This window comes from Sinohyriopsis cumingii, chromosome 8 (genome assembly GCF_028554795.1).
Source record: "Sinohyriopsis cumingii isolate HCF-2022 chromosome 8, ASM2855479v2, whole genome shotgun sequence".
In the NCBI taxonomy this organism is placed as follows: domain Eukaryota; kingdom Metazoa; phylum Mollusca; class Bivalvia; order Unionida; family Unionidae; genus Sinohyriopsis; species Sinohyriopsis cumingii.
In genome coordinates, this window is record NC_142968.1 from 29,727,423 (window position 1) to 29,754,949 (window position 27,527).

A 27,527-nucleotide genomic window follows, 5' to 3' on the forward strand; every position below is an offset into this window, starting at 1 on the left:
ACTTATATTCCTATTCCCCATGTAAATGAAAACTTGTGAAATGTAAACATTCAAAATGTATGCAAAGTCCAAACTTTAAGAAAACATCAAATCAAATATTGCACTTTGTGCAATAAATCGTTTGTGTTGAAATAACTGAATATATTAACCAATTGGACTTCGTATATGTTAGGAGAATTGGATAGCAGTATGTCAACTAATATAATTAAATTAAGGACAACAATGCGAACAATTAGGTGCGAATAATAAACAGTATGTATAACAATACAGATAAATTACACTACAAACAATTTCTTAAAATGTTTACTGTGGAGGAAGATTTATTTAACTTTTTGTAAGATTGTATACAATTTGTAACTGTTTTCCGTCTCTGTAGTGATAAAAATCTATATTGATATTAACCCTACCCCCCACCTTGAGGTTTCTTTAAAATCATTTATTGTACATTCATTGGGTGTTTTGGTTATATTTCTGACAGACATTTTGTGTTCATGTAACTGCTGCGCTGGAAACTGGTTGTTGAAATTAGACGAACTTGTAATTACATTGACTTCATTCATTAAAAGATACTTAAAGTGTGTATACAATGAAGACTGACTCTGATAATATATCACTGGACTGATTGTCATATTTGTTTATTTTTGAAGTAATGTATATATTGCAAACATGTGTAGGAAGCCGCCTATATGAAACATAGATTGGGCTTATAATTACTATTTAGATATTTGGTAGTATGTAATTGTATAATCTTCTGGATACTGACGGAAGAGATTCATAACAAGTATATTGTTTTCTTGTATTAAATTTTATTTGTAAACTATCTGAGATCTTCTCATCTATCTAGTTGCGGACTTATCTTTTTGATAGGGTAACAACACCTAGGTTTGCTAAAAAATCCTTTTCATTAGAGAAGCTTCTAAGACGCTTTCACATCACCGATGGCTATTCTAAGAAACATCAAACCACGTGGCAGGTAAAATTAACGAAAACACAATGGAAGAAAACATAACACGATTGCTTCACACAGACTGAATATATTTATTTTTTGATTAAAGTCGAAAGCTAATTGGAATAATATTTAAGGCTTGCCTAGCAAATATTATTTTATCGTTGTGGATCTCCAATTTCGAAGTGGTTTCAACGCAACAGATGTAAATTCTCAATGCTACATTTAAAAGCCGTTGAACATATTATTTTTTTACACCAGCGCAACCTTGGTCTACGATGATACGTTTTGCACATACGTTTAGAATTCTTAGGTACACAAACTGTCTTGAATGGATCATTTTTGTTCAGAAAAGGTTGGTAAAATGGTCACAGAATACGACAATTATTTATATTGACCAGTGAATACATCGAAAATGGATTTTCTTTGGTCGGCATCAGCTTGAATATGCACCGTGATTTGTGGCGACCTGAAAGAAAGAGAAATCAAAATAGTTTTGGGAACTACTAAGGACTTAAAAATCGTTGTGTCATGATGCGCTGGTTAAATATTATGACTGCAATGAAAATTAAAGAATCTGCACCAAAACAATTGTTTTAAATTGTGCATCATCACTACAGTGGATCAGCAAGATGATGAAACAAAACAACAATCAATAGAGTCCTTGTTCGTTTGATCTGAAATGGTGTAGCTCACAGTGTATCGGGCTAAACGTTTTTGAGTTAAAGACAATGATATTTTAATATTTCGTTGAACCCGCATAAAGTTGGAAATGCACAAATAATTAATGTTCGTAATTTTCACTGACCAAATAACAAAAGTAAATAAGCATAACAGAAAACCTGTTTTCCTTGAAATAATAGATGTAAAATAATCAGGGTTCCCTTCCATACTGCTATATAATTTAATACAAGACTCTGATAAAAGCATAAAATAAAAAATTACTTCATCACATCCACCATTTTCCCATCCACCAAGGCATCGGAGTTACCTGCATAAAAAAAGGAATAGCTGTTTGAACTCTGTACATGCTTGAATATTACAGAAGCATAAAACATCATTAAATAAAGTAATCGATCCCCATATTACAGATTATATCGCAGCTTTAAGCCATGTTAAAACTGTAATAAGAAGATCTTAGAGTCGAACAAGGTACACAAAAGCTACAAGATGATGGCCGATGCAGATAAATGCTCGCCTTTAAAGACAAGTCTGAACTTTTCGGCGTATTATTTTAATTAATGCTTGACAGTAAGCGCTTTATTGTACTGTTTGAAAACATCTATCAGAAAAGTTTGTTATGAGGTGACAATGATGAAAAAGAATTAGTAACGGACGAGTTCAAAAATACGACAAATCAAATTAATTCAATGTTTTAAAAAAGATTTCTGATTACTGCAATCTGTTTGTCCGCAAATATAAGAAAAATGACTGCTCAATCGCAAAAATTATATGAAGCAGTAGTAAACAATACCATAATGTTCTTACAGTCGTCGGTACCCAGCGTTGGTACCTGTTTATTGGTTTTTGTACGTTTTTCATTTGATCATTTGAAGGATTTTATTGACGAATTTAAATATAGAAGAACTTTGCTTATCACACAATAATTTTACTGTATCCAATCGTTATAAATGCCATAATTACTAAAAAAATCTAACTGTATACTATAATATTTGTGCATGTTTCCAATAATAAAAATAATATTAATGGAAATTTCTTTAAAGTACATGTACACAACTAAAAATTGACTCTTGATCAAAAGAACATTTGAAGTGTGTACATTGTCAAGACCAATACTATGGAACTGATAAAGTATGAAATGATAAAGAATTGTAAATAAGTTTCAAAATGTTTAAAGATCACTCAAAGAAAACAGATTCATTAATTAAATTTCAATAACTAATTAGATCACTAGATTACAAGCATACAGATACACATGTACTCCATTGCTTCATGCAGAAAACCAGATAGAATTCACATTTCATGTTATATTCAACGTACGAAAAAAAATGTTTTCAAATATTTTGTAAATTGTTTATCCACATTGCCTTCCATAAAAGTATAAATATATGTAATTCAAGTATGCATCCGATGGGCAAAAAAAAAATTCAATAAATATTTTCTTTACAGTACTAATTAAATCAAGACGTTTGATGATATAGAAGCAGAATAGGTCATTAATTCTGACTCATATGTGGTTAAAACAAAATATATATGAAGCGTTTACCATTTAATAACGGATCCATCTCTACTGGAAAGAGAAGGAAACAGAACCATTACCATTTGTAAACAATAAGTACTTAAACAATTGAACGCCACTGTACGAGTAATAAAAAGGTATATGTACGCTATTATTCCCTTTCTCTAGTTTAGGAACACAACAGAAATGTAAAACGCAGAATGAACTTCACAAACTGGAAATAAATAATTGGCCAGTTCAAAAACCCAAATCACAAAAATGCATATATAATAAACATGATTACTTTTTTCTGCTACAACTAAATTACAAATATCATAGTTTAAGATCGTTTCACATAATTTAGCTAACAAAAACAAATTTTGACGCTAGAAATGACATTGTTTAGATGCTGTAGGAAATAGTATTATACACTATTGACTTGGAAAACGTACATTGAAACCATATGTCTTCAATATGTTGTACAGCTATCAAAGATTAATATATACTATAAACTAGAGATACAGGTTTTTTTGCGATAGTATCTAGTGCAATCAAGGAATTGTATACAGGTCCATTCTTGAAAAACTTTTAATCAAGAATCATTATCACTAACTCATATATATGTATATATTTGTGTGTACGAATCTGAAACATCTTACTTCACAGGTCAAAATACCATGTTTAAATGCTTTGAAAGGAAGGAAGTCAAAATGGTACTCGAAGACTAGATTCGCAGACATGTTCTTTGTATAAATGTAAATATTGATCCCAGTGCTGCAGCTTAGAGAGTTAAAAGAAGATACTTGCAACGTAGGAAACATATTAGTTGCAGTAAATTGTGGAGTTAATAATGGTCGTTAAAGTAAATGATACACGCGTATGACAAATCATCATAAATTGAAAAGGAGAATGTAGAAGTTTTTATTTGCCTTTGGTTATTTAAAGGGAAATTATTTCAGAAGCACTGCACTGTTGCGACGGACCTTATATAATTAAAATGTTTAATATAGGTACTTGAGCTAACAACAATTCTCAGTCGTCTGCTGTATTCCACTAAAGGAGATGTAAGACAGGCGATGTAGTATTTCGGGGTCTGTTACCCAACTTGGTTTAACAATCAAATGCTGCAATTAAGAAGAATCCAGGCAATAATGATATCAATATAAAATGGTTTTTAAATTTTCATATTCTTAATTGATCCTATAATTAATGTTTGTGTGTGTGTTGAACCTGTTTAGAGCATGCTAGGTGTAAGGTAAATCTTCATAGAAGTGAAGCAGAATGGATTTCCGTGAGAATTAATACACAACCAAACAAATAATATTGAGTCATGGGGGAATTGTAAACTATGATGGTAGCATAAGAAAAAGATCGTATTGCCTTTTTGTAACGAAACGACATACTCTTTCCAAAATGGCCATTACAAAATTGAATAAATTGATTTGACAGAATCAGATAACACATATTTGCAGTGTTTCTGAATATAAATAATTCTTTCTTTGAATAGATTTGAAAACAAAACTGTGAAACTCAAAATCTGCCAAGAACATTTGGGTTACAGCACTGTATCTTGTTACAAATGAGCATGTGATGGCTGTGAATCTGGCTTTCCTTTCGTCTCCATCGGATATGAACATTTGTTTTCCCTTATTTGTGACGTTTGTGTCACACATGAACTCGGTCAATGTCCCTCTACAATCGAAGTTTCTATATATATTAAGGTTTGATTAGACCTACCTATGTTCTAATTAATCAGGTATCTAAGTTATGTTTTTTTTTCTGGTCTCTACGTTTATTAATCCATCTCGAAATTGCTAGATAAACAAAAACATGATTAAAAAGGTATGCGTTATTTGCCTCTAACAAATTATATTTTAAAACATTTTAAAATAATTTCCAAAAGCACTTAAATATATATTTTATTATCGCAAACTGAGAGCATTTTTATTTAATGTGAAGATATCGGTGTATTTTGACGGCTTTCTACGGGGATGTGAGGACACAGTATTGTGAATGAATGCAGTGAAGCAGTAATCTGATGTCAAAAATGAGTCCAATCATAAGTATGTAGAAATTATGCTAACTTTTAAACAAAATGAGAAATTTTATCTTTTGCTATCATTTTTTATTACCATTTTGTTCCCTTTGTGTATATATTAGCTTCCAAAATAAAGAACAGCCACAATCTCCGAAGACCAAACAGAATAAATATGCATTCCACCTCAACCAAAGCTATATCTCTAAAAGTATATTTTGATAAACATTAAATTACAATTATAAATAAATAAAACTTAGTAAGTGAGCATATCCTGTGTGACATAATTCCAGATGTAACGTTCCAGAAGATGAAGACATTAGGGATTAGAACAATGCGTAGGATGGATTTATTTGTTTACTTAAAAATATTTCAAGATCTTATGACCGGGGCCTCTATGATTCCAATGCTTTTAATTTTCAATAGCAATCAGTACACACTGTTTAAAATGTGAAAAAGTGAAATTTCTCAGTAGCAGAGTACACGCAGAATGGCAGTGAAAAATGACCACATCGGTTAAACAGATGGTGTAAGGAAGGCAGCAGTTTTGACATTCATTCCCGAACCACTTACGTGCACACTAAAAAACCGTATAAGAAACCTAGGCCACTTTGAACACTGCACAAAAAATTAATTGGCATTACAAGAAATATGGGCCACTTTCCTTCAACATTCTTCAACTTCTTATGAACTTAACGTATGGCTAATTCTTGAATACTTAACTTGTGATAATAGGCAACAAACCTGTAAATTGTTTGTTAAAACATAAAACATTGTGGCTCATACGTGCGAATGGGCCATACCTTGTTTGGGGGTCTGATAAGTAAGCCACTTGTCAGTCATGCTGGCTGGCTTAACTCTTGATCAAGAAACTGTTTTGGATAGGACCTACCATCCAAAGAAAACATGATCACAAATGCCACATAAACTTTGAAGCCTCAGCCGCTAACACTATCGGATGCGTAAAGGTAGTAGATTTGTATTGTAACAGCTCCTATTCTGTTCTACACTATTAAAGTCTCTACCTAGAACAGATGTATTTCACATTGCTATGTATTCATAATTGTGTTACTAGTCCATATAAACAATAAAGAGATAATATATTAGATATCAAAATTATAGATGAAGACTAATAGGTAAAAGGATTTTATGGTAGGCCAATTATGTAAATATATAGAATATCTCAAGTAAATTAATTTGCCGATTCGTATTAAATAAAAGATAATCGACAAAATATAAGAAACCAAATGAAACGTTTTTGTCATGCATTGTGCATGAGAAAAATAAATGCATAAATGCTTTTCAAAGTATACCGTTTGTTTTTGTTTTAACATCTGCTTTTGCATCTTTTGCCAATACTACATCAGGCTGCTCTGAAAAGAACAAAGCATTAAGATTGAGAGAAATATAGTGTATACATACATGAAGACCAGTATGCACAGAATCGAAACGCCTAACTCGTTCCTTTTATGACTGTTTTTTGCCGATGTGTGCAACATAATAACAGAAAACACGATACATGTTAAGAAAATCCTATGTAAACAAGAAACCAGTGGATCTAAAAACATACGTTTTTTTAAGGAAACTGCTATAGAGCTCACTCGATTGACATGAAAAACTTCCATCGCTCACCATGGCACATATCCATGCTTGCCTTTTCATATTCAACTCTCTGGTATACTGACCACTTCCCACACCTCTGAACCGAGATATACGGTCGTAGCACAATGTGCGATAGAAATAATATATATACTCTTGCTACAAAAACGTGTATATAGTTTGTTTAAAATAATATAAAAACCAAACAACAAAATTGTCAAAAATGTCACTACAAATACAGTCTTTATATGTTTGATTTTCGATCTCCATCAATGTACCCCAGTGGAATGCTCATTAATTATAACGCCTAATGCAGATGGTTACCACACGTGGAACTTGAGTATCAGACCTCACTAATGACCCACCACACCCCCACCCGCCCTCTTAGAATGATTACAGTGTCAAGAACAGAGGAACAGACTGGCAAAAATGTTTTAACAATGAAACATAATAACTGTGCATCAATTAGTGTTATATTTCTGTCATAATTACAATTAAAGGTTATACGTTAAATCGATCTTGGTGATAATTTTCAACTTCCGTAAAATCGGGATAAACGTGAGAAAAATTAGCCTTAAATATTTTAAAATCTGCGTGCTAATTTTTTTCATACAGTCATACTGAAACTAATTAATGGAAATTCAGTATTGTTCTCCCAAAATAGTAGTTAAATATCTAATAAAACAAATTAAAAATAATTACAATTTATCTAACATTACTGTTAGCCTATATTCAAGTGATATAGCAGACATTTCAGTTTCCACGTTATATTGTAAGCTGAAGATCTCATACTACAATAAATATTGGCATGAAATTAATGAAAGCAAAACAAACAAATTCTAGCTAGAAAGCAAAGCATAAATACAATGTGTTATAATACAGTTCGTACTGGTATAAATATGTATTTGTTTACGGCAAACAAAGCAATTATAGAGAACATACTGTGAACGCTGTGAAACGTGTATAACTTACATCTAGAAATTTAAGTGTAAATCTCTTTGCTGACTTTACTGAATTTATTTATGAAGTTATTTTCAGGTTTGAAATATTCTCTTTTATAAAGATTTATGATCATAAGTAATGCTTTCACATACTTATTTCCAATACACAAGGCGTTACGAAAGATTAATTATTGATGTTGTACAATACATCTTTAATCTGATGCAGTGTTAAAGAAATGCACAAAAGAATTATATAGTTGTAAATAAAGTGAACACACCTTAAATTTGGTGTTAGTGTATCAGAATGAATGAATAAACAATAAACCGGCCATCTCTAAAACATAATTGTCGGTAGTAAATTGTATTCTATATACTAAAGGAAAGTTGTTGATTTATGCTTTGATATCAGCTCGTGTTTTTAGATATATATTTTCTTATTCGAATTTTGGCTCTTCTCACAGATAGCAAAAAACGTTCAATAGGAGAACATGTCAGATTTACGCTATTTTTAGATATCTATATAAAATACCTCAAGAAATAAAAGCATTTTGTAGCAGACAGCATACAGTCTCGAAACAAACCACTCATTTGCAACGAACAGGAGAATCAACAAGGATAATATTAATAAGTGCTGGGAAAACATAATATCCGGCAAGTGTATTTATAACCAATTTGGCAAGTAATTCAGCTGAAATTAAATGGGATTAGGTCTAGGAATTTTAATAATGATAAGATTTTAATATAAAGGTCGTAAATGTACCTTGTTCTCTTGAGAGATCTTTTCCATAAGTCGATAAACAAGGTAATAAACGTTTTCCTATTGGTATTCCTTGCTTCAACATACTGATTCTATGTTCCATGAATCATTTATTTATTTATTTATTGCTCACACTGCTAAGGAAGCAAAATATTGTCAAATAAGTTTTTTAAAAAAAATAGATTTCAATCACTAGGAATTTAGGTTTGTGTTGTTTTTTCAATTAAGATTAATTCTTGAATGATACATTATTTTCGGTGATTTCCGATATGAATACTGATTCTTTTCCATTTATCTTGAAGCTATGCTCGCTGAACCCTACGGCTGCTCGCTACTGTCACGTCCTTGATTACGTAACTAATGTATATGACCGTATTAGATTTGTTGTACAAATTTGTGCTAGTGTTAAGCAACTCTTACGAGGTTACATATCCAAAAAGCAGGTATTTTGATTGCTAATCTTAGATGGTTCGTACTAAAACACCAAACGCATTTTCGTGATCGGTTCCCCTTTCACTGTAAAATGTTTCTAAGCTATTATACAGGGAAATTTTACGATAATGTATTACTAATTGATTTTGAAATCACTTATAATGTACTAATTCCTGCTCTTGATACAATGTATTTTAAGCCATAATATGGCAGATCAAATATAGCAGAGGATATAACCAGTTTTGAAGCAAGTATACAATGAATGATATGATATAATTTAGGCATTGGCAAGCAAGACAGATATAAGTCACACTTTTCCAGACACTGTGAATTATTGTACCTTATCGTGATGTCATATACATATATTTTATAGGTCTTTAGAAACATAAAATGTCTCACCTTTTATTTGGGAGCGTGTGTGCACAAGCTATGAAAAAGTTATCAATTTTCCATTTGATCTATTATAACGACGAACACTATATCACAATTCCCACTAACTAGGCACTACATATTTCTTTAATATTATGGAATAGTTAGTAATTTCCCTTTTGGTATTCTACGCATTATTTTAGAGCTATCATCTGACACAAATTTTAACTTTTTTGGAAAGGTTCGATTTCCGTTACAAGCAACATTTATACATTTGATTTATACATGAAACGAAATGAACTTACTTTTTCTCCTGAGTTGTAGAGTAATAATAGCAGTTATTGGCACAGCAAATATAATAACCGAGACCAGGGTAACCGTCACAAGGGTAACTGTCTTTATATCCGATATTTCGGGTACTGCTGGTGGACGGTTATCTGTAAAATTCATCAGCAAAGCTTTACATCATACTTATTTAAGTCATGTTTTTAAAACATATTGACAAGAGCGGAATGTTTTATAACCACAACGAGGTAGCTACTGTTTGTTCTAAAAATAACAGAGACAAGGTTCTAGTAATTTTATAATAATTTTATTAATGGAATATAAACTAATATAACAGTGTAATCGCTGACAAATGCAACATTGAAGCATTTGATATGCACAGTTATCCCGAGTTATCGCTGCAACATAATTTTTCGTTGAAGTAAGAATATGTCAATGACACGCCAGTTATATAAGTAGCAACTACCATCTATTGTGCAATGTCTGTAAGGCTTTCTCATATTAAAACTGACAAAACCATCTTCCATCGTTGTCCAGAATCTGTTTTAGAGTTCATTTTACCACGCCCTCGCTATGTCGTTCTCATCCTGCTTGGAGTATGCTCTGTCTTAAGTCTCTGGAAGTTTACACGTGCAATGTGCTAAAATTCCGCATGTGCATTTGACACGTATATTGAACATGCAATACAAATAATTTATCTTAAAGAAGCACCCTCTGCATTATTTTCTTGATAGGTAAATGATTGATATGCATTATACTATATTTTATTTTTAGATTAAGTTATTTATTAAACTATTTAGTATTTTATTTAACTTACCTATAATATGCATCCTATAGGAATCCGTAGACTTTTAACATATTGTGTTGTATACACACGAATCATGCTACATGATTGGAAGCTATGGTATAATTTCTATACATAGTGATATATTGTCATTCTAGTCAAGCGTTTCATAATACACAGTCTCTAATAGGTTATACTGCTAATAGACCAACCGAGGCATGTTTTGTTCAGGTCTAGAGAAGATCGTGAATGTCCCAAGAATACTCGCGTGGCCTACACGCGATAGAAAACCCTCTCACAAATCAAAGCAATACTCGAATAGTTTATACGTAGACCTGCCTCCTTCCCATTCTTCCCAAAGCGTAAAGGAAAACAAAACATCTGTTAAGGGATTGGGGAGTTGTTTCCCCTGAGTATGGTCAGGATCTTATAATTATTGTTGAATCTTGTAACTCGTTCGTCCGTCCGTACCTTTAATGCGTCCTTTTGTCCGCCTGTTGGTAGTATTTATCTTTACGGGAAATCTTGAGACATAGGTCCGTATGGATCTTCGTGATTAAATTTTTGATATTAATATCTTACAGAGTTTAACAAATATTCTCTGGATTTAATTTCTATATTTTTGAGGAATTTCTCTTTGTATTCGAGACTATTATTTTATTTCAGAACCGAAACCTAAAATTTCAGTAAGCGGCATAAGATTATTATACATATTTGGGTACATTGATTTGGTTTCTTGAAAACAAAGCAACACACACACACACACACACAAACACACACAAACACACACACACACACAAGCCTGTCAAACGTGTTATTTGAAAACAAATTTCTAGTACATTAAATCCATTAAAAATTTAGTGTTTTAAAATATATAGTTATTTTATGCTCATTTTTTTCTCCGTTAACTTTACATTGTCAGAGTCGTGCAATAATGCCCGATACTGAACTCGCGTGCAAATACACATAATGCATTTATGTGCACAAAGGAACTACTTTCTATTGTAAACAAACAATGGACGCAGACGCCAGCACTTTTGATTTGTAAACAAATCATGCACACGCGCGTAGTAGGCGCTTTACGTTATGGTTATTTAAATTTATTTTTGAATGAGTAAAGCAGATGTTTCGTGGACTGCCACATACCAGCTGCTTTGGCACATTCCGCGTTAACTTTTTTGATACAATGTTTTGGATTTGGGCTAGCTATGCAACAGACGCAAGAAAGGGTCCTTACAAATAACATACAAGTGACAAGGCATATAGTGTCTTCTTTAGCGGGTGATAAGAATGGCAAAAAAAATGTACTTACAGTCTTACATCCTGAATTTCCTCAAAATGTACTTTCGTAGTTCTGCAAATCCGTATTAAATGAGTCATGTCATGGGTTCTCAATCTTGATTACACATTTCGAAATTGTAATTTCGAATATAAGTGCAATTGCATCCTCCTTACTGCTCTTTAAATGAAATAAGTATGATTTCAGACATTCAATGACAGAAACAGAAACTTAAACATATTTGCAGATGTCAACACGCTTCTCCCTCGCTTCTTCAATCCGATGTATTTCATGTGGAATTGTCAAATATAAATCCAGTTCATAATCACGAAATATCGTAGAATCGTAAACAACACCAAAATCTATTCATTCCAGATCAAATGAAAAAGTTGTTGCAATGTGCATTCATTCACCATACCAATCCAAATTTAATTTTCAACAAGACACGCCATTTTAATTCGAAAGTTATGTCGAACGCGCGACTAAGTTCAAATTTATCTGGGCAGAGTTATGTAAGCAGTAATAATGTTGTTTTTGTGTAATGGTAAATCAGTGCTTGTGTTTAGCTTGGAATACGGCATACATTTACTTACTTTGTTTCTTATAGTGTATTTTCTTAATATCATTAAGCATTAGGTAGAATAAAAATGAGCATATAATAAAAAGGTTACTGCATTTGTATGGAAAAAAATATGAACTCGTTTTTTCGGATGGATATACTGCACTCCCAAGGTCATATTTTCCCGTGCAAGTGCAGTAACCTATAATTCTCTAATTACGATAAAGAGCCATCCTTTGGTGAATAGGGTTGTGTCAAAGCCTAATGTAGATCTGCATAGACAACATGCAAACATATGTTTATAAAGCTGTGTAAAATAATTGACATAATTGTGTCTTGTATTGAAATATAAAATAAAACGCCATTCTAGTTTTGGCAAGACGTTTCTGCACCCTGTACGAAACAATAGTTGTGTCACTTCATTGAAACGCTATTACGCAGTGGTGGGGCGAGGGTTTAATGTGTCGGGGAAAATGTTCTTCGGTGGCGCCCCTACCTTGCTACAGAAAATAGATTTTAGTTCAGTTACTCCAACCCAAAAACCCCACAACAAATTTTGCGAAAAATTGCACCTATTACAATATGATGAGGGTGTAAAACTCTGCAAATTTAAAAAATGCAAGAAATGGTTCAGACTGCTTTGCTCCTCCATTCGTCCCTCTCCATACATATCAATTCTTGGGACTTATTAAATTGTCACCAATGCATGCATTTGTCACACTTTTACATGTCCAAGAATTGACAATTTTACATACCTTGATCCTTTCCAAGTTCATCTTCTGTTCCTTTTCTTGGCACCTCTGCAGTGATACAAACACTTATTAAACTTTAACAAAGTACAAGATTATGCCTCATAAAAGCATGAAAAGATTATATCACAAATTTGAATAATCACTTAATGCCAACCCTGACAGTGTGTATTCTTAGATCAATGGCATTGGACATTTTGCGATTCTAAATGAGATTGCTTTCCAATGATTGAATGACCTTCCATGTTTTAAACACAACATGCTATACTTTCTCGAGCTAGTTAGCATGGTTCCTATAATATCCTAAGTTTGTGAAAAATCATTTGTTTTAAGAATATCGATGACACATATATGAGCGAGTTTTTGGAAAAGTTGTGCATGTTAGTCTACTCTTTCAATATTATTAGATGTCAAACAGGACATATTTGTAAATGTTAACATGATAATTTGTTAATTATTTCACATATACCAACATCATTATTTACATGTTTGTATCTCTTTTTATGAATGAGCTTTTTGGACCCGCAGATGAGTTATTGGAAAATATGAGCTAATGGATTGACCAGGTGTATATGTATTTAGTACACCCAACTAATCTTAATAAGAGATACGTTCGCATATTTTTTTTCTTTTATCTGTTTACAAATTTCCTGTGCTTTCTATATTTATCCGAAACCATTTGTAACCACCCTCTGCTAAACGTTTTTATATGTCTGTAGTTCTCTATTCATAGCATGTACAGATGTTTCCATTGATATGTATGATTTAATGGAGCGCGTTTGTTTATACCATCTATCAAAGCTTTTTTAATGTGTTGATATGAATGACAAATGAGAGAATCTAGTTCATTACCTGTTGAAAAGACTGGCAACGGAGCATTTTCTAAATCAACAACAAATTCATTGACATCTAAATCTTTGAAACTTGTGTAACATTTCTTAAAATTTAGATGCAAACTTCACACTGGCTACTAATGAAGCAAAATAAATAGTATTAAAATCATTAATTCCAGATAACAGGTTCAATGTATTAATACAACTTCTTTACTTGTAAATAATAAATCAACTTAAGCTGGATTAAAGTCATTCTTAAACATGTGCGGTCTCTGATTATGCATGTAATATACGAATAATAACAAATGTCACGTATGTAATAAGAACGGTCTTGCATATCAAAATTCAAATCACAATAACCCAAAATTAACAAGAACATCACATTGAAGCAGGACTTTATCGCGCATTTTTGCAAACTTATATGATTGTGGCAGCACATATTCTATTTGATGTAGCATATTTGCTTTTTTTTGTTTGATGTTTAACTAATCTACGGCCACCAGCCGTACATATTTCGCATGTTTTGTGACTGTTTATGCTCCGATATTTTGCCATTTTGAAAGACCGACAGAGTAAGTGTAAACGTGTTTCTAATTTCAGGAAGTGTGATCTTTTTAGCTGGATGTTCCACGCAATCTTTGCATCATCTCCAATACAACACGTTACGTCCGGTCAATTTCTCTTTGCAAACAACTTCAAAGGTTTCAAAGTTTAACTTGAGCATGACCAGTTAAGGACTAATACGGAAGCTGTATCGTACGGTAGGCTTCTGAGACCTTAGGGACAACAGAAATAACATTATTAAGCTGGGGACCTTTGGCAATATACACTATCTTCATGAAAACATTAACATTATGACAACATTATATGATAGAAGCAACAATTAGGACGTACTTCCTTGTACTGTGATGGTTGTACAGTAATCTGATGGTTTTAAGTTTTTAACACACTGTAGGGCCGGACTCTCAGCACAGGCGTAATAAGTACCAGCTTCTTTTTCAGGAGGTAATTTTATCACGCCATTTCCCTGCAAAGTAAAACAATTGAGAAGATTATGCTTTGATATATTCGCTTTTAGTGCAAAGTTACTTCTTAAGTTGATTTGACATTTGCATTATAACAATTAAATAAGGTAATTATACGTTTTATACTTTACAAATTATTTCCTGGTAAACTCCAATAATTGCGAAATGTTATTTTTTTCTTTATTGCGTCTCGCTCAGACTTTTGTTTCTTTTAGACTCAGCAATTTATTAACTTATAAGTTCCACAGTCTAACATTCAATCAGTGTATGTGTGCTTGCTTAAATTTAAAATCAAATATAGTTACTTTTACGTAAGACAAGTTATATTTTAGTTCTTCGATCGGTGTTGCTTCAAAACAAAATGTCTTTCAAAATAGACTATATGAGATGGATCTGTCACTTGTGCGCTAAGTAAGTTAACACCCAACAGGTGAATTCCCTCTAAGCATGTATATATGGACTGACTACGTAATAGGTTTTGTTTGAAGTTTTGTTGTTGTGCATTGCAAGTTATAGTGCGCACTAAATCGTGGATCAAGTCTTGTCTGAAAATTTGTTTTCTGCATCGATATCGTCGTGTTAAAGAGTATAGAATATTGCATGTTTATGTTTGGTTTTTTATTTCTCACCAAATGGCAATATTGTTTTTCGAATGGCATTCAGATCACAGCCGGAACAACATGTGTGTAAATAACATGTAATATACTGTTTGCATCACGGGTTGGAAAATGTAATTTTATTCAAGTTTCCTTCTAATTGCTAACAACAATCTGCAGATTAAAGTTCTAAATGTGTACATTAATATAACGAATCAAGCCAGAATAGACCGTGACAGTCTCTATATGAAATAATAATTTCTGTCATCCGATGTTCCAGTGCTCATCAATCAATATATAAATACTCGCTGGCAGTTCCCTGGCAGATTCCCAAAACTATATATTCTCCGTAGCTCCTTAAAGGTAAAACTGAGACCAGCATGTCACTTACCCCTCAGTTATTATATGCTCATTTTTCCCCCGTTAACTTTACATTGTCAGAATCATGCAGAATTACCCGATACTGAACCCGCGCGCCAATACACATATAGCATTCACGTGCATAAAGGAACTACTTTCTATTGTAAACAAACAATGGACGCAGACGCCAGCACTTCTGATTTGTAAACAAATCATGTACACTCGCGAAAGAGGCGCTTTACGTTGTGGTTGTTTAAATTTGTTCCTGAATGAACTAAAACAGATGTTTCGTGGACTGCCACATATCAGCTGCTTTGGCACATTCCGCTTTGATGCAATGTTTCGGATTTAGGCTAGCTACAGTATGTAACAGACGCAAGAACAAGTCCTTACCAATAACATATAAGTGACAAGTCAAACTGCCTTCTTTAGCTGGTGATACGAATGGCAAAACAATATACTTACAGTTTTAAATTCTGAATTTCCTAAAAATGTACTTTCTTAGTTCTGCAAATCCGAATTACACGATCCATGTTATCGGTTCTCAATCTTGATTACACATTTCGAAATTGTACTGTAATTTCAATGATAAGTGCAATTACATCCTCCTTACTGCACTCAAAATGAAATAAGCATTAAATTTCATTGCGTCCTTTATATAATTGCAATTGAGAGACTTCATATTTTTCACACATTATGATTTCAAACATTCAATGACAGAAACAGAACCACATCTGCAGATGTCAACACGCTTCTCCCTAGCTTCTTCAATCCCATGTATTTCATGTGGAATTGTCACATACAAATCCAGACCATAATCACGAAATTTCCTAGAATAAAAAAAACCCCAAAATCTATTCATTCCAAATCAATTGGAAAAGTTGTTACAATATATATTCATTCACAATATGACTCCAAATTTAAATTTTAACTAGATACGCCAATTGCTTTCGAAAGTTATGTCGAGCGCGCGACTAAGTTCAAATTTATCTGGGCGGAGTTATGTGTGCAGTTATAATGTTGTTGGTGTGTAATGACTAATACGCGGTTTTGTATTTTGTTTGGAATACGGCATACATTCATTTACGTTGTTTCTTGTAGTGTATTTTGTCTATATAATTAAGCCTTGGGTAGAATAAAAAAATGAGCATATAATAAAAAGGTTACTGCATTTGTATGGGAAAATATGAACTCGTTTTGTCGGATGGATATACTGCACTCCCAAGGTCGTGAAGTATTCCATCCAAAAGTCTCGTTCATATTTTCCCATACAAATGCAGTGACCTATAATTATTCAGTATCATGCTTTATGCAATATTTTAAAAATTCAACTCGATACGATCAACTGTTAGCGATTCATTTTGGTTTAAAAGTATGTATTATAGCCAATGCCCTATAGAACATATGAAGTTTCCTAGATTCTAGTCCGTATGACATCACAAGAGGAACCCCGCTCTGCGAATCACCATTGCTCTATCGTTGTGCGAAGCTATTAAACATTAGTTTCTGATCTCGAGTGTTGTTGGTGAATGCAGCGGTAGGAGTATATCTTCTTCATAATAACATCACGAAAAATAGAATAGCATCAGCTATCAATTTCTTTATTAGCTAATCATTAAAGTGAAAATGCAATGTATCAAATCATCGAATTCTAGCGAGAGAGAGAGAGAGAGAGAGAGAGAGAGAGGGTAAGGGGGGGGGCAATGACGATGGGGCAACATTAAGCGTGTACTCACGCTTGCTGAATACTTCAAACAAAATCCATAGTCATATTTCCAAAATATGAGCATTTTTTATAAAAAAAAAACAAATTATATAAACAAAACGGTATATTGGTTGTGAAAGTGTTATGTGAATTTTAGAAAGAGAAAAATCGTGATCAAACTGTCTCAGTAAATCATCATTCTCTTCATAGCCTGTCTATGGTCAATCATGACTTTCTTCGCATGAAAGTCTTCATGAAGCAGATGCATTTATATTAAAGTTCCATTGTCAGCGAAGATGTGTTTAGCTGAACATATTTTTATATTTACCAAATGATACCGAGTTACAGCTAAATGTGAATTTCATTTTTTTATTAACCATTATTATGAAAAGATGTAAATTTAAACCACGTCAATACCATAAAACAAGGATGGAACGAATAGCGAAGGACAATGGTTATCGTAAGGGCTAAGAGAGTGAGTGAGTGAGTGACGTTTCAGCATCACAAAAAGAGAATATTAGAAGCTATTAATTTCATTATCAAGTAAACGTTAAGTGAAAATACAATATATTGAATCTTCATATTAATTGGAGAGAGAGAGAGAGAGAGAGAGAGAGAGAGAGACGTATGCAAAATAATCCCCAAAGACAAAACTACACCAACAGATGAATTCAATAGTGTCATACTGGCGGTCTTGTGCCCCCTCAGGAAATCTCAATTTTCCTTGGTATTATTAATATCAGCAATAAATTTAACTGAATATTTACGGACAACTATCGTTAAAAAATGTAAATTCCGCCGTGTTGATTCCTAAGCTAGAACAAGAGCTATTGCAAACTTCACTTTATTTTAGATGACTAAGTGTGGTATTAATGAGTCCGAAATCCATATATAATGAATATGCAAGACCTATTTTCTAGACTCATGGTTTTTGAAGGGGTGAGTTGAAACATAGTGCTGACGTAAAGACGATTTATTCTTCATTTGGTATCCTTTTATTACTATTGTATCACTGTTTTGCGCGTCTTTTTTAAGAAAATGATTCAAAAATAGAAACAGTATCCTTCGTGTGGCGGTTCCTGTAAGATATTGAGACGCAAGTCAATGCTATATATAAAATTAAGTGAAATGTTGGAATGAAAATGAAATTAGTGGTCAGAGATATTCAACCGTATTTAGTTAAAAAGTACACGCTAATTAATAATTTTGCAAAACAAAAGTTTCATTAACTATTACGCATATCGTGCACAATTCATACCCTGTCGTTTCAAGCAGGTAGATGTTTCCAAATGTTAGCTTTACTATTCCGGCTTATTTTGGTAGGAATTAAATAGCTGTATCTCCTTATCCAGCAACTGGTTGTGTATCGAGCCGTCGAAATGCACATGAAATGTTTAACAAATTAAGATTTCTGATTTTATATCTGACATTTAGTTCTACGTTCAATTTTTGCGTTTCAGTTTTCATGTGTTTTAGTCCTCTGCATTAGCCACACGCTGTTGATTCACTGTGGGTATCATCATCATCATCATCATCCTATTATTATTATTATTATTAGTAGTAGTAGTAGTAGTAGAAGTAGTATCAGTTGTAGAATTAGTAACCATCATTCAGTCATTCAGTAACTCTCTAGTCCTTGAAATGGTCAGTTTATCTATTTCTATTCAAAAGTGAAAGTGTATAACGAAATATTCCATATAATTACATATCGAATAAAGAAAAATATTCAATCATTCGTACCTCATGTTTTCTCCAAAATTTTAGCTGACACAAATGGCTTTTACTGAATTATAAATATTGCTAACTTTGTAGCATTGAAAGTAAGAAAGTATGATAACACAGTAATACATATAACGACATTCATGACAACAAACACGGTCATTGCAGCAAGGATGGCACTGACACTTCGGCATGGTGCTTTTTGTACATCAAACACTGTACCGTCTCAACACGTATAAAACTAATGAGTGCATCTTATATTTAAATTATATTGATTTATATATTAATTCATTTTTCGGCGTTAATCAACAAAACTTAATTTCACAAGAAGTCAAAACTTGTATTGTACGCAACGTACTTATGTAGGTTTCTCAATGTGCAATGAATACATTTCATATAAAGTGCTGACAATATGATTCACGTGCGCTATGACAAAAGTATGAATGAATAAAACAACTATTACAATGGGTGTGAACTGAACGATAATAGGACACACAATTAGTAAAGTTGAAGAAGACAGGTCTTACTGAGCAAATAAAAAATGCGAATTTACCGATGCTTAAAAACAATGACGTAAACTAAACAATATTATATCAGTGAGTCACATGTAAAGAAATTGAAACACTAAATAGAATTAATCTATGATCCCGATTATGTGAACCTTTCAGAAGTACTGATCGGAAAAATCACTCGGGTCCAGTCTTGTAGAAAATGCTCTAAAACGTGATCATTCTTTTGCACTTTTGTATTTTGGTATGTGCCACCACCTATCTCATTTTTTCACTTATCTGGTAAGATTTTCACTTTCATTTTCACCGTCCATGTACATTTGGAAAATGTATTCAACATGTTATCATTCTACTTTTATTATTATGATACATTCTTAGACTTATTGGGCCCAAGATACCATTCATTTTTCCACGCAAAGGTTCATCAATCAGAGGAGTTTGGTGGGATGAGAGTTAACATTTTTTTTAAATAATGAATATTAGGTTGAAAAACATCCCATAATCAACAAAATCGTATGATCTCGGAAATTGCTTTTCGTGCTCATTTGCTTCAAACAACAATTGATTCATAAGTAGTTAACGAGCAAATTGTATTGCATTGTTGTACAATCGTTTAGGTACGGTTGAGAGACAAACCATCCATTAGGTGGTATACTCTCCAAACAACTTCTTTCTTTAGGAATATATTAGACTTTTTCAGTGCTTCATATTTTAATATTATTCACCTCCTCCACCTTCATTATGTATCTACGCTTTGCTAGTGTAATGGATTGTAATGAGTTACACATCTATCAGAACTGTATTGTACCTTATCTGTGGATATGGTTGACCTTTCTGATTCCATTGATATATGTTTTTCGCTGCTTTCGTGAACCAAATTCCATCTCAGAGCCATTCGCATTCCTAAATTTATTAATGTTGCTAGATTTATATCGTCACACTCCGTTCCGTTCAAAGTGATTTTGTCCTTTCTTTTAAAATATTGTGTTTCAACTATTAACGCTGCCACGCATACCTTGAAGTGGTACCATAACCCAGGGTGTTGATAATCATTCACCAAACTGCACTTTACAGCGACTCTTTCGAACCAGATATCATTCAGTACAGTTACATCATTTTCTCCCTTAAGCCTCTTTGTTTAACCGATTTATGTCGGTGGCCTCTTCCAACGTCTTCTACCTTACTTTTTTTTTAGTTTTTAGTTGCATTCTCCTACTCGCCCTAATATATTTTTGAACCTTATAGCGTTTCATTCAACTAAACTTAGCCATAAATTAAGACATGCTGAAGTTAATGACAGCTCAAAGCCAACGAAGTAGAAGTTCCCTGGTACAACAGAAAACAAGAAACATCTTATAAACGCAATAGCATAGGCTTAATATAAGCGAAAAACGGTGATTGATTCAAGATGTAAATTTAAGTATCCAGCATAATGTAAAACAATACGGAGAAGTTATACACTAAATATCTAATGACCTTCATATTCAAATGTGCCTTTGATGAGGCCGTGTCCCATCAACGGCATCACATGTGATCTACTGCATCGTCTCATCAACTTGTCACGGAGAGGACAAGTTATTTTTCAGTCAGGTATGTTCCAGTCAAAACCCCAAAAATGACAAGTGGTATACACAAAATTATACGTGTTTTGTTCCGATTTTGCAGAAATAACGCGACTGAGATGGCGTATGGATATGTCGAGGCCGTCAAGCAGAGTCATATTCTTAAACCCTATGTAGCGAGATTTTCCCCCGATTTAGTACAATGCACGAATGTGGTTTTGTATTTATTACATACGCTTTCTAAATAGTGTTAGCTTTACCGTATGAATGAAGTTATAAACTAACTAGAATTTGAACAAGTTCTAATCATTGCGTATTAACGTATCTTCGATAGCATGCCAAAGAAAGCGCTCAAGTAGTTCTAATCTGGATGTGTCATACGCAAATACTAAATGAATCAAGTCTGTAATTTAATTATACATGCTTGATCTGCGTTGAACACAATCTATATTTACGGGTGACAAAACTTGATTCTTTGACGTCCGCGCGAAGATAAATTTAGCCGTAGTGAATCGAACTTCCATTCATCCCAATGCGTTAAATATTTAATTCCTATATTAAAGCAAGAACAATATTTAGAACGTGTAAATTATGTGGTTTGTAATAAGTACAAAACCGATTTTCTGTTTTGTTTTCAGTTAGGAGAAATCAATCGTTTGAGATGGCTTATGAATACGTCAAGGCCTAGCAGCCTCACCGTATCCCTATACCACATCAAACGCGTTTTTCTGCTGATTAAGAAGAAACCACGATGGCAGTTTTGTTTATGTATTTGTCATAAAATTGAGCAATTAAATGCAACTATTCCACTTACCTTGTGACTACAAAGAAAGCAGAATAACACTCAGTAAACATACAATTTTACTAAGTCTATAGATTTTAACGCTCGAGAATATTACTGACAACGATCAAAAATCATCACATGGTCAAATTCACACTCTTATATTTCAATTCATTATCGTAGCAATATTGATGCAAAATATAATTTGCAAATTTTGACCTCAGGACGTTGGATTGAAAATGAAAGATGGTATTGTTTATGTTTGTCTATATAATGTGTTTAACTTTTGTCCATGAGTGTAGATTGGTATGTTCTGTTGTGAAGAACATATTGCATACCTAATCTTTGTGCATGACTGTATATTATTTTTTTAAAGAAAGTGAACATTTGTAAGCAACATGTTTACTTGGATTTGAGTTCAGGGCATTGTTTCTTCCGTCGGAAGAAGCCAAGTTCTACCTGATGTTTGTCGGGTTGATTGGATAAAACGCAAAGAAACAGACCTGAACTTGCTTACAGTTTCAGTAATTGTCCTTTGAGATGGTGCTGTTCTTTTGTAGCAAATGTTACAGCAATATCGGTTTACATCAACATTATTCATTCCAGTCGTACATCAGTCTTGGGGGAACCAAATGTAGTTACATTCAGTAATAATTTTTACAGAATTGAAATATTAAAATGATTCATTGGAATTACAAAGTACCTATTGACTTTTGGACTAAATCGCTATTTTGGTATTATTGTGAATTAATTCAAGGACATCCAGGATTATAACATTGTGATACATTAAAACTGTTAGCACGCTCCTCATCTAAGACTACTGGCACTTTATACTATCCATTACTGGAATTCGTTCGAAACACTCTAGACTAGCACACTTGGGATATAAGTTTTATGATTATTTGAGATTTAAAGGTAATTCACAATCTGTAAGTTCCTTTTAAATTTTTAATTTTACTAATCTTGAAGGTTTTGCTATTTTGTTGGTTAGTTTAAGACCAATGTGTCGAAACAATATCTTGTGTTCCTCTCTCGGAGTCCACGTTATGATCCATGCTCACAAACAATGACTGGTGTTTGTAGTTTTATAAAATTGTGAATTTCTTGTCATATTTCTTTGTCCATCAAGAATGCTCAAAGTCTATAGGAACATAAGTTCGCAAACAAATGTTCTTTTCAGGTCACTTGTTGTCGCCAAATATTATTGAGACGAGTTTCTTCATAAATGTGTGTAATTCTCGTTTTCACAATCCCAGATTTAGAATAATTTCACTTTAAGTAGTTATGTGATCCTGTTTCCCTCTATATCAGTCTACTGCAACAGTATATCATTGAAACCCTACATGCTAATAAACCTTTCTTCCATATAGGTAACTATTTAACTTAGTACATCCTATGTCATTTGTAGAAAGAAATGGTACAAAGTTATAAACTTCCTTTTGATCAAACGAATATTCGTGGACAGTAAAACAGTAAAACGTACTCCGCAGTTCAGTGCAGCAAACGAATCAATTCAACATGGATAGCCTTGGAACGTCAGTCCAGTATTTAATGAACATGAAAAAGCGTGCTTTTGGAAAATGAAATGCTGTAGCGTCTAACATTTTTATAAATGCATTAGCAAAACCGGCATAAAAATTAAATGATACTTTATTTGCACAATTAAACAGGAAAAAGAATATAGTGCTAATAGGTGTCGAATGTGCGGTTGTACGCAGTATAAATCAGCATATAACACACAGTAGATTTGAATGAAATAAAAAATATTCTTAACATAAATCACAGTAATTACAACTTCAAAGATATGTTTCTAACTAGGAATGTCTAGAATGCACTGGCTTTTTTACAGGCATTGAAAACAATGCTAGGAAATTAAATTACTGAAAGACCCAATGTGAAATGAAAGACAGCAGTCATGTGGAGCCTTGCAGAAATTTTTTATGTAAACTTGAATCTTCTTTTGTGGGTTACAGTTCAAGATGATAGTAGTGCAAGGTTTATGCCTCTCGCAGGCGTTAACGCTGGAAAGTATGAGTCTCAAGGAAGCGACTGTATAACCACGTCATTTGGATCTTCCAGTGAACCAGATTATGTACGGATAATTCAATGCAATAATTAGCAAAAGTTCTTCAGGTACATCGTATGAAAACAAATTATTCCTGGTTTGTCAAGCTATTCTTGGTTCCTGTTCATTTAATGACCGTCTAAATGTGTTTCCATACAACCAAAAACAAAAGAACTTGTTTTTATGAAATTTCATAAAATTCCTGTTGTTATTAAACTGTCACTAAATTAATTGCAAAGTATAAGTAAAGTGGTAGCACTCGCATATTTGTACTGCAACAGCAATAATAATAATAATGATAATAATAATAATAAAAGAAGAAGAAGAAGAAGAAGAAGAAGAAGAAGAATTGCGAAAAGAAAGAAAGGGAGAATGGAGAAGAGGAAGCTAAGAATTCCTGCTGATTTTATCTTTGACGTACAAAGCATACATTATTATGATAATACTATTCTAGTTTGGTTTCATGAATCTTTTCATTGCTTTCAAGAGTAACTTATTTACATAAATTTAGTGAAATAAATATTTAGTTCATCTTGTGCTGATATGTAAAGAATACCCATTGCCTCTAGGAACGGATATGTCGAATTCAAGTCACGTCAGGTTGATGCATAAAGTTCGAATTGAAGATGTGTTAATATTGTGTTGTTTATATTTGCAAAGTAATTCAGCTCGATTGTGATTTCGTTGAAAGTGTTCAAAGCTATTTGCATCCAAATACATGTTCATGCAAGAAAATGTACACTCCCTCAGAATTAATAGCACCAGATGAACTGTTCACCAAATGACATAAAATTCGACTTTAGCTTCCGACATAGCGCATTCCAACAGCAAACCTGTCAACACGGGAATTTTCTTGCATTCTATATTTTTACCTCCCTTTGGCTGCTCCATGTTAACTGAAACGTTATATACCTCAAGAGTGTAAAGATCGAGATTTGGGTGCAAACAAAGAGCTTTAATGGATCTGCATCTTATGTAGTCAGGACATGTTTTGTGGGGAATCAGTCATTTTTGTTTGGGCCTGAGAACAAAATGAATGACAATTGCTTCACGATCCATCCGATGACTCTTACTGATGCTGAACATGTGACCAAGTTTCTAACATTTTAGAAAGCTAACAAATACTTCGTATAGTACGAAACGTGTGCGTTGCGGCCCTTGTGATAAGTGTCACTAAATTTCGGAAGGCGGCGCTGGTCGATCAGCAACACATTGCAACGAATTTCTTTTTTTAAATGCATTAAAGATGCAAATAGATTTAGTCAAATAGACATATCAACCAAACTAAAATGCTTTATGGAATGGATATAAGAACAGATTGAATATTGTATAAGATTACATACAACGATAGAAATCTCAGGATAGTCCAACCAGTGAACAGACGCTGGAGGCCTGCCACAGTCTTCGGCTTCCAAGGATGCGCTCAAAAGGCTGTCCGTTACCTTTATCTTCGGTCTGCAGTGCCTGTTTGGTGCAACTGAAATAAGTTATTAAAAGATCTTTTAATTGCACAAGCTTAAGCTTGGTACATTTAGGTTTTCATTGCAATAACATTTTTAAACTTTAAAGCAGGATATTGCATTTCGTTTTCATGAGGTAGTTTCACTGTTCAACGCTTTCTGTCATTATGACGAATGTCTATCGTTCCTATTTTTAATATACTGTCTTGAAAACATTTATAAAGTCATATAAGTATTCATAACGTTATGTCATTTATTAACCATCCAACACGTTTAATAAAATGCTTTCACAATTGTATAACTAGAGTAAGACGCGTGAGTAAACATTCGTAAATAATCCAAGAAAACGGATAGACTAGTAAACTTATGAAAATTAAAAAGGTACAGTCTTCCGTCATGCACAATATATGATCACAATTATGCACTTTTAATCTGACTGTCTGATAGTCACTCAGTCTGTCTTTATGTCTCTCTCTCTCTCTCTCTCTCTCTCTCTCTCTATATATATATATATATATATATATATATATATATATATATATATATATATATATATATATATATGATTATAATAATAATAATAATAATACAAATAAAACTATCATACAGGTTAGATAAATTTTAATTAGTACTTTGAGAAATTCGAACACAGGTCCACGGGTAAACAGCACCCATCGTCTTGCCTGCACACGCCAGCTCATATTCCATTACCACTAAGCACACATCACCAAACAATGATGCAATTGAATCAATGTTATGTGCACCCGTGTGTAGCAGACACATTCGCTTGACGACATAGCAATTAATTTTCCTCTATCTACACAGTGTTTACCCACGGATTTGGGTTCGAATCTCTGTAGAGTACGAATTCAAAATCTCTAAACGGTATGATAGTATAATATATATTAAAATAGTAATTCTGCCTACTATCTATCTATCTATCTATCTATCTATCTATCTATCTATATATATATATATATATATATATATATATATATATATATATATGAATATATATACACATGGGGGATCTTGGGTTCGGAATTAGGATCCTATTTTAAATTGAACGAATAATGAAACCTCCTGAAAATACACTTCGACAAATCATATTTGTTTTGGACTGGATATCGATTCTTTGAGCATGCAGTTGTGTCACCATTGCTTTATGTGTTTCGAAACAAATGTTTAATGTGATATGCGAATGAGGCCTTAAAGTAACTGATGTGCTGGCAAAGTAAACTATCGTAACACTTCATTGAGACTCTCTTGCAATTGTTCATTTTTCCTGACTAATGGTATACAATACACGAACCAATTTGGCAGGACGATGGGATTGAAAATATATGTTGAATGCTGTTTGAAAGGAGGTGACGCCAATGGGGAGGTGTAAACTGTAATATATCCCATAGCTGGGAACTGTAGGTTTAATATCAAGTGTGGGTGAAGTTTTTGAGTTTCCATTCAATTGGTGAACGCAGTTTTCAGACACGGTGCTCCAAATTGTTTGTGCAACACTTGCAAATGACATTCAGATTTTGGACGTTTGAAAAATACAACATAATGTGCATTGATATTGACAGTGTGCTGTGGGTTATTTTGCTGAAATAAACCTTTAGCAATGTCAATGGTATTGGTATTCTGATCATATATTTTTCTTGTATACCATGAATATAATTTCTTCATTCTCTCATAGCATGTAATCGAACATGAAAACCTGTTTAACTAAATTCAGACACGTCTTCGCGAGCAATGCCTTCAACAAAGAAAATGGATTCTAATTATCTTTCTTGGAGTATTTTGTAAGCGGGAAAATGTGTAAGGTATTCATGAGTTAGTGCATCAACAAAGTACAAATTTAAAATCACTTCAGCTTCATATAAATAAGTGTACAACAATCTCGATCTATCTGCGTCTCATATAATCTGCATATAAGCTGTTTTGTGCTACTAGTCTCTGTGAACTTCATTGTTTCTACTCTCAGTGAATATTATTTCCTTC

The 27,527-nt window shown here is 33.1% G+C and overlaps 1 protein-coding gene across 2 annotated transcripts in view; it reads right to left on the minus strand.

The window, feature by feature from the left end:
• Nucleotides 1-1,018: 1,018 nt before the first annotated feature.
• The window catches only part of LOC149793216 (uncharacterized), a 59,208-nt gene continuing 32,699 nt past the window's right edge, over nucleotides 1,019-27,527 (minus strand). The window contains exons 4-11 of one of the 2 annotated variants that reach the window (XM_089967179.1): nucleotides 25,413-25,546; nucleotides 14,642-14,774; nucleotides 12,921-12,965; nucleotides 9,564-9,695; nucleotides 6,474-6,533; nucleotides 3,174-3,194; nucleotides 1,892-1,937; nucleotides 1,019-1,415 (exon numbers count right to left, since the gene is read on the minus strand). In XM_089967179.1, coding sequence (XP_089823305.1) covers nucleotides 1,331-1,415; nucleotides 1,892-1,937; nucleotides 3,174-3,194; nucleotides 6,474-6,533; nucleotides 9,564-9,695; nucleotides 12,921-12,965; nucleotides 14,642-14,774; nucleotides 25,413-25,546 — 656 coding nt within the window. In that variant the 3' untranslated portion in view covers nucleotides 1,019-1,330. Of the gene's footprint in view, nucleotides 1,416-1,891; nucleotides 1,938-3,173; nucleotides 3,198-6,473; nucleotides 6,534-9,563; nucleotides 9,696-12,920; nucleotides 12,966-14,641; nucleotides 14,775-25,412; nucleotides 25,547-27,527 lie in introns of both variants that reach the window. The other variant, XM_089967178.1, reaches the window with a different exon arrangement.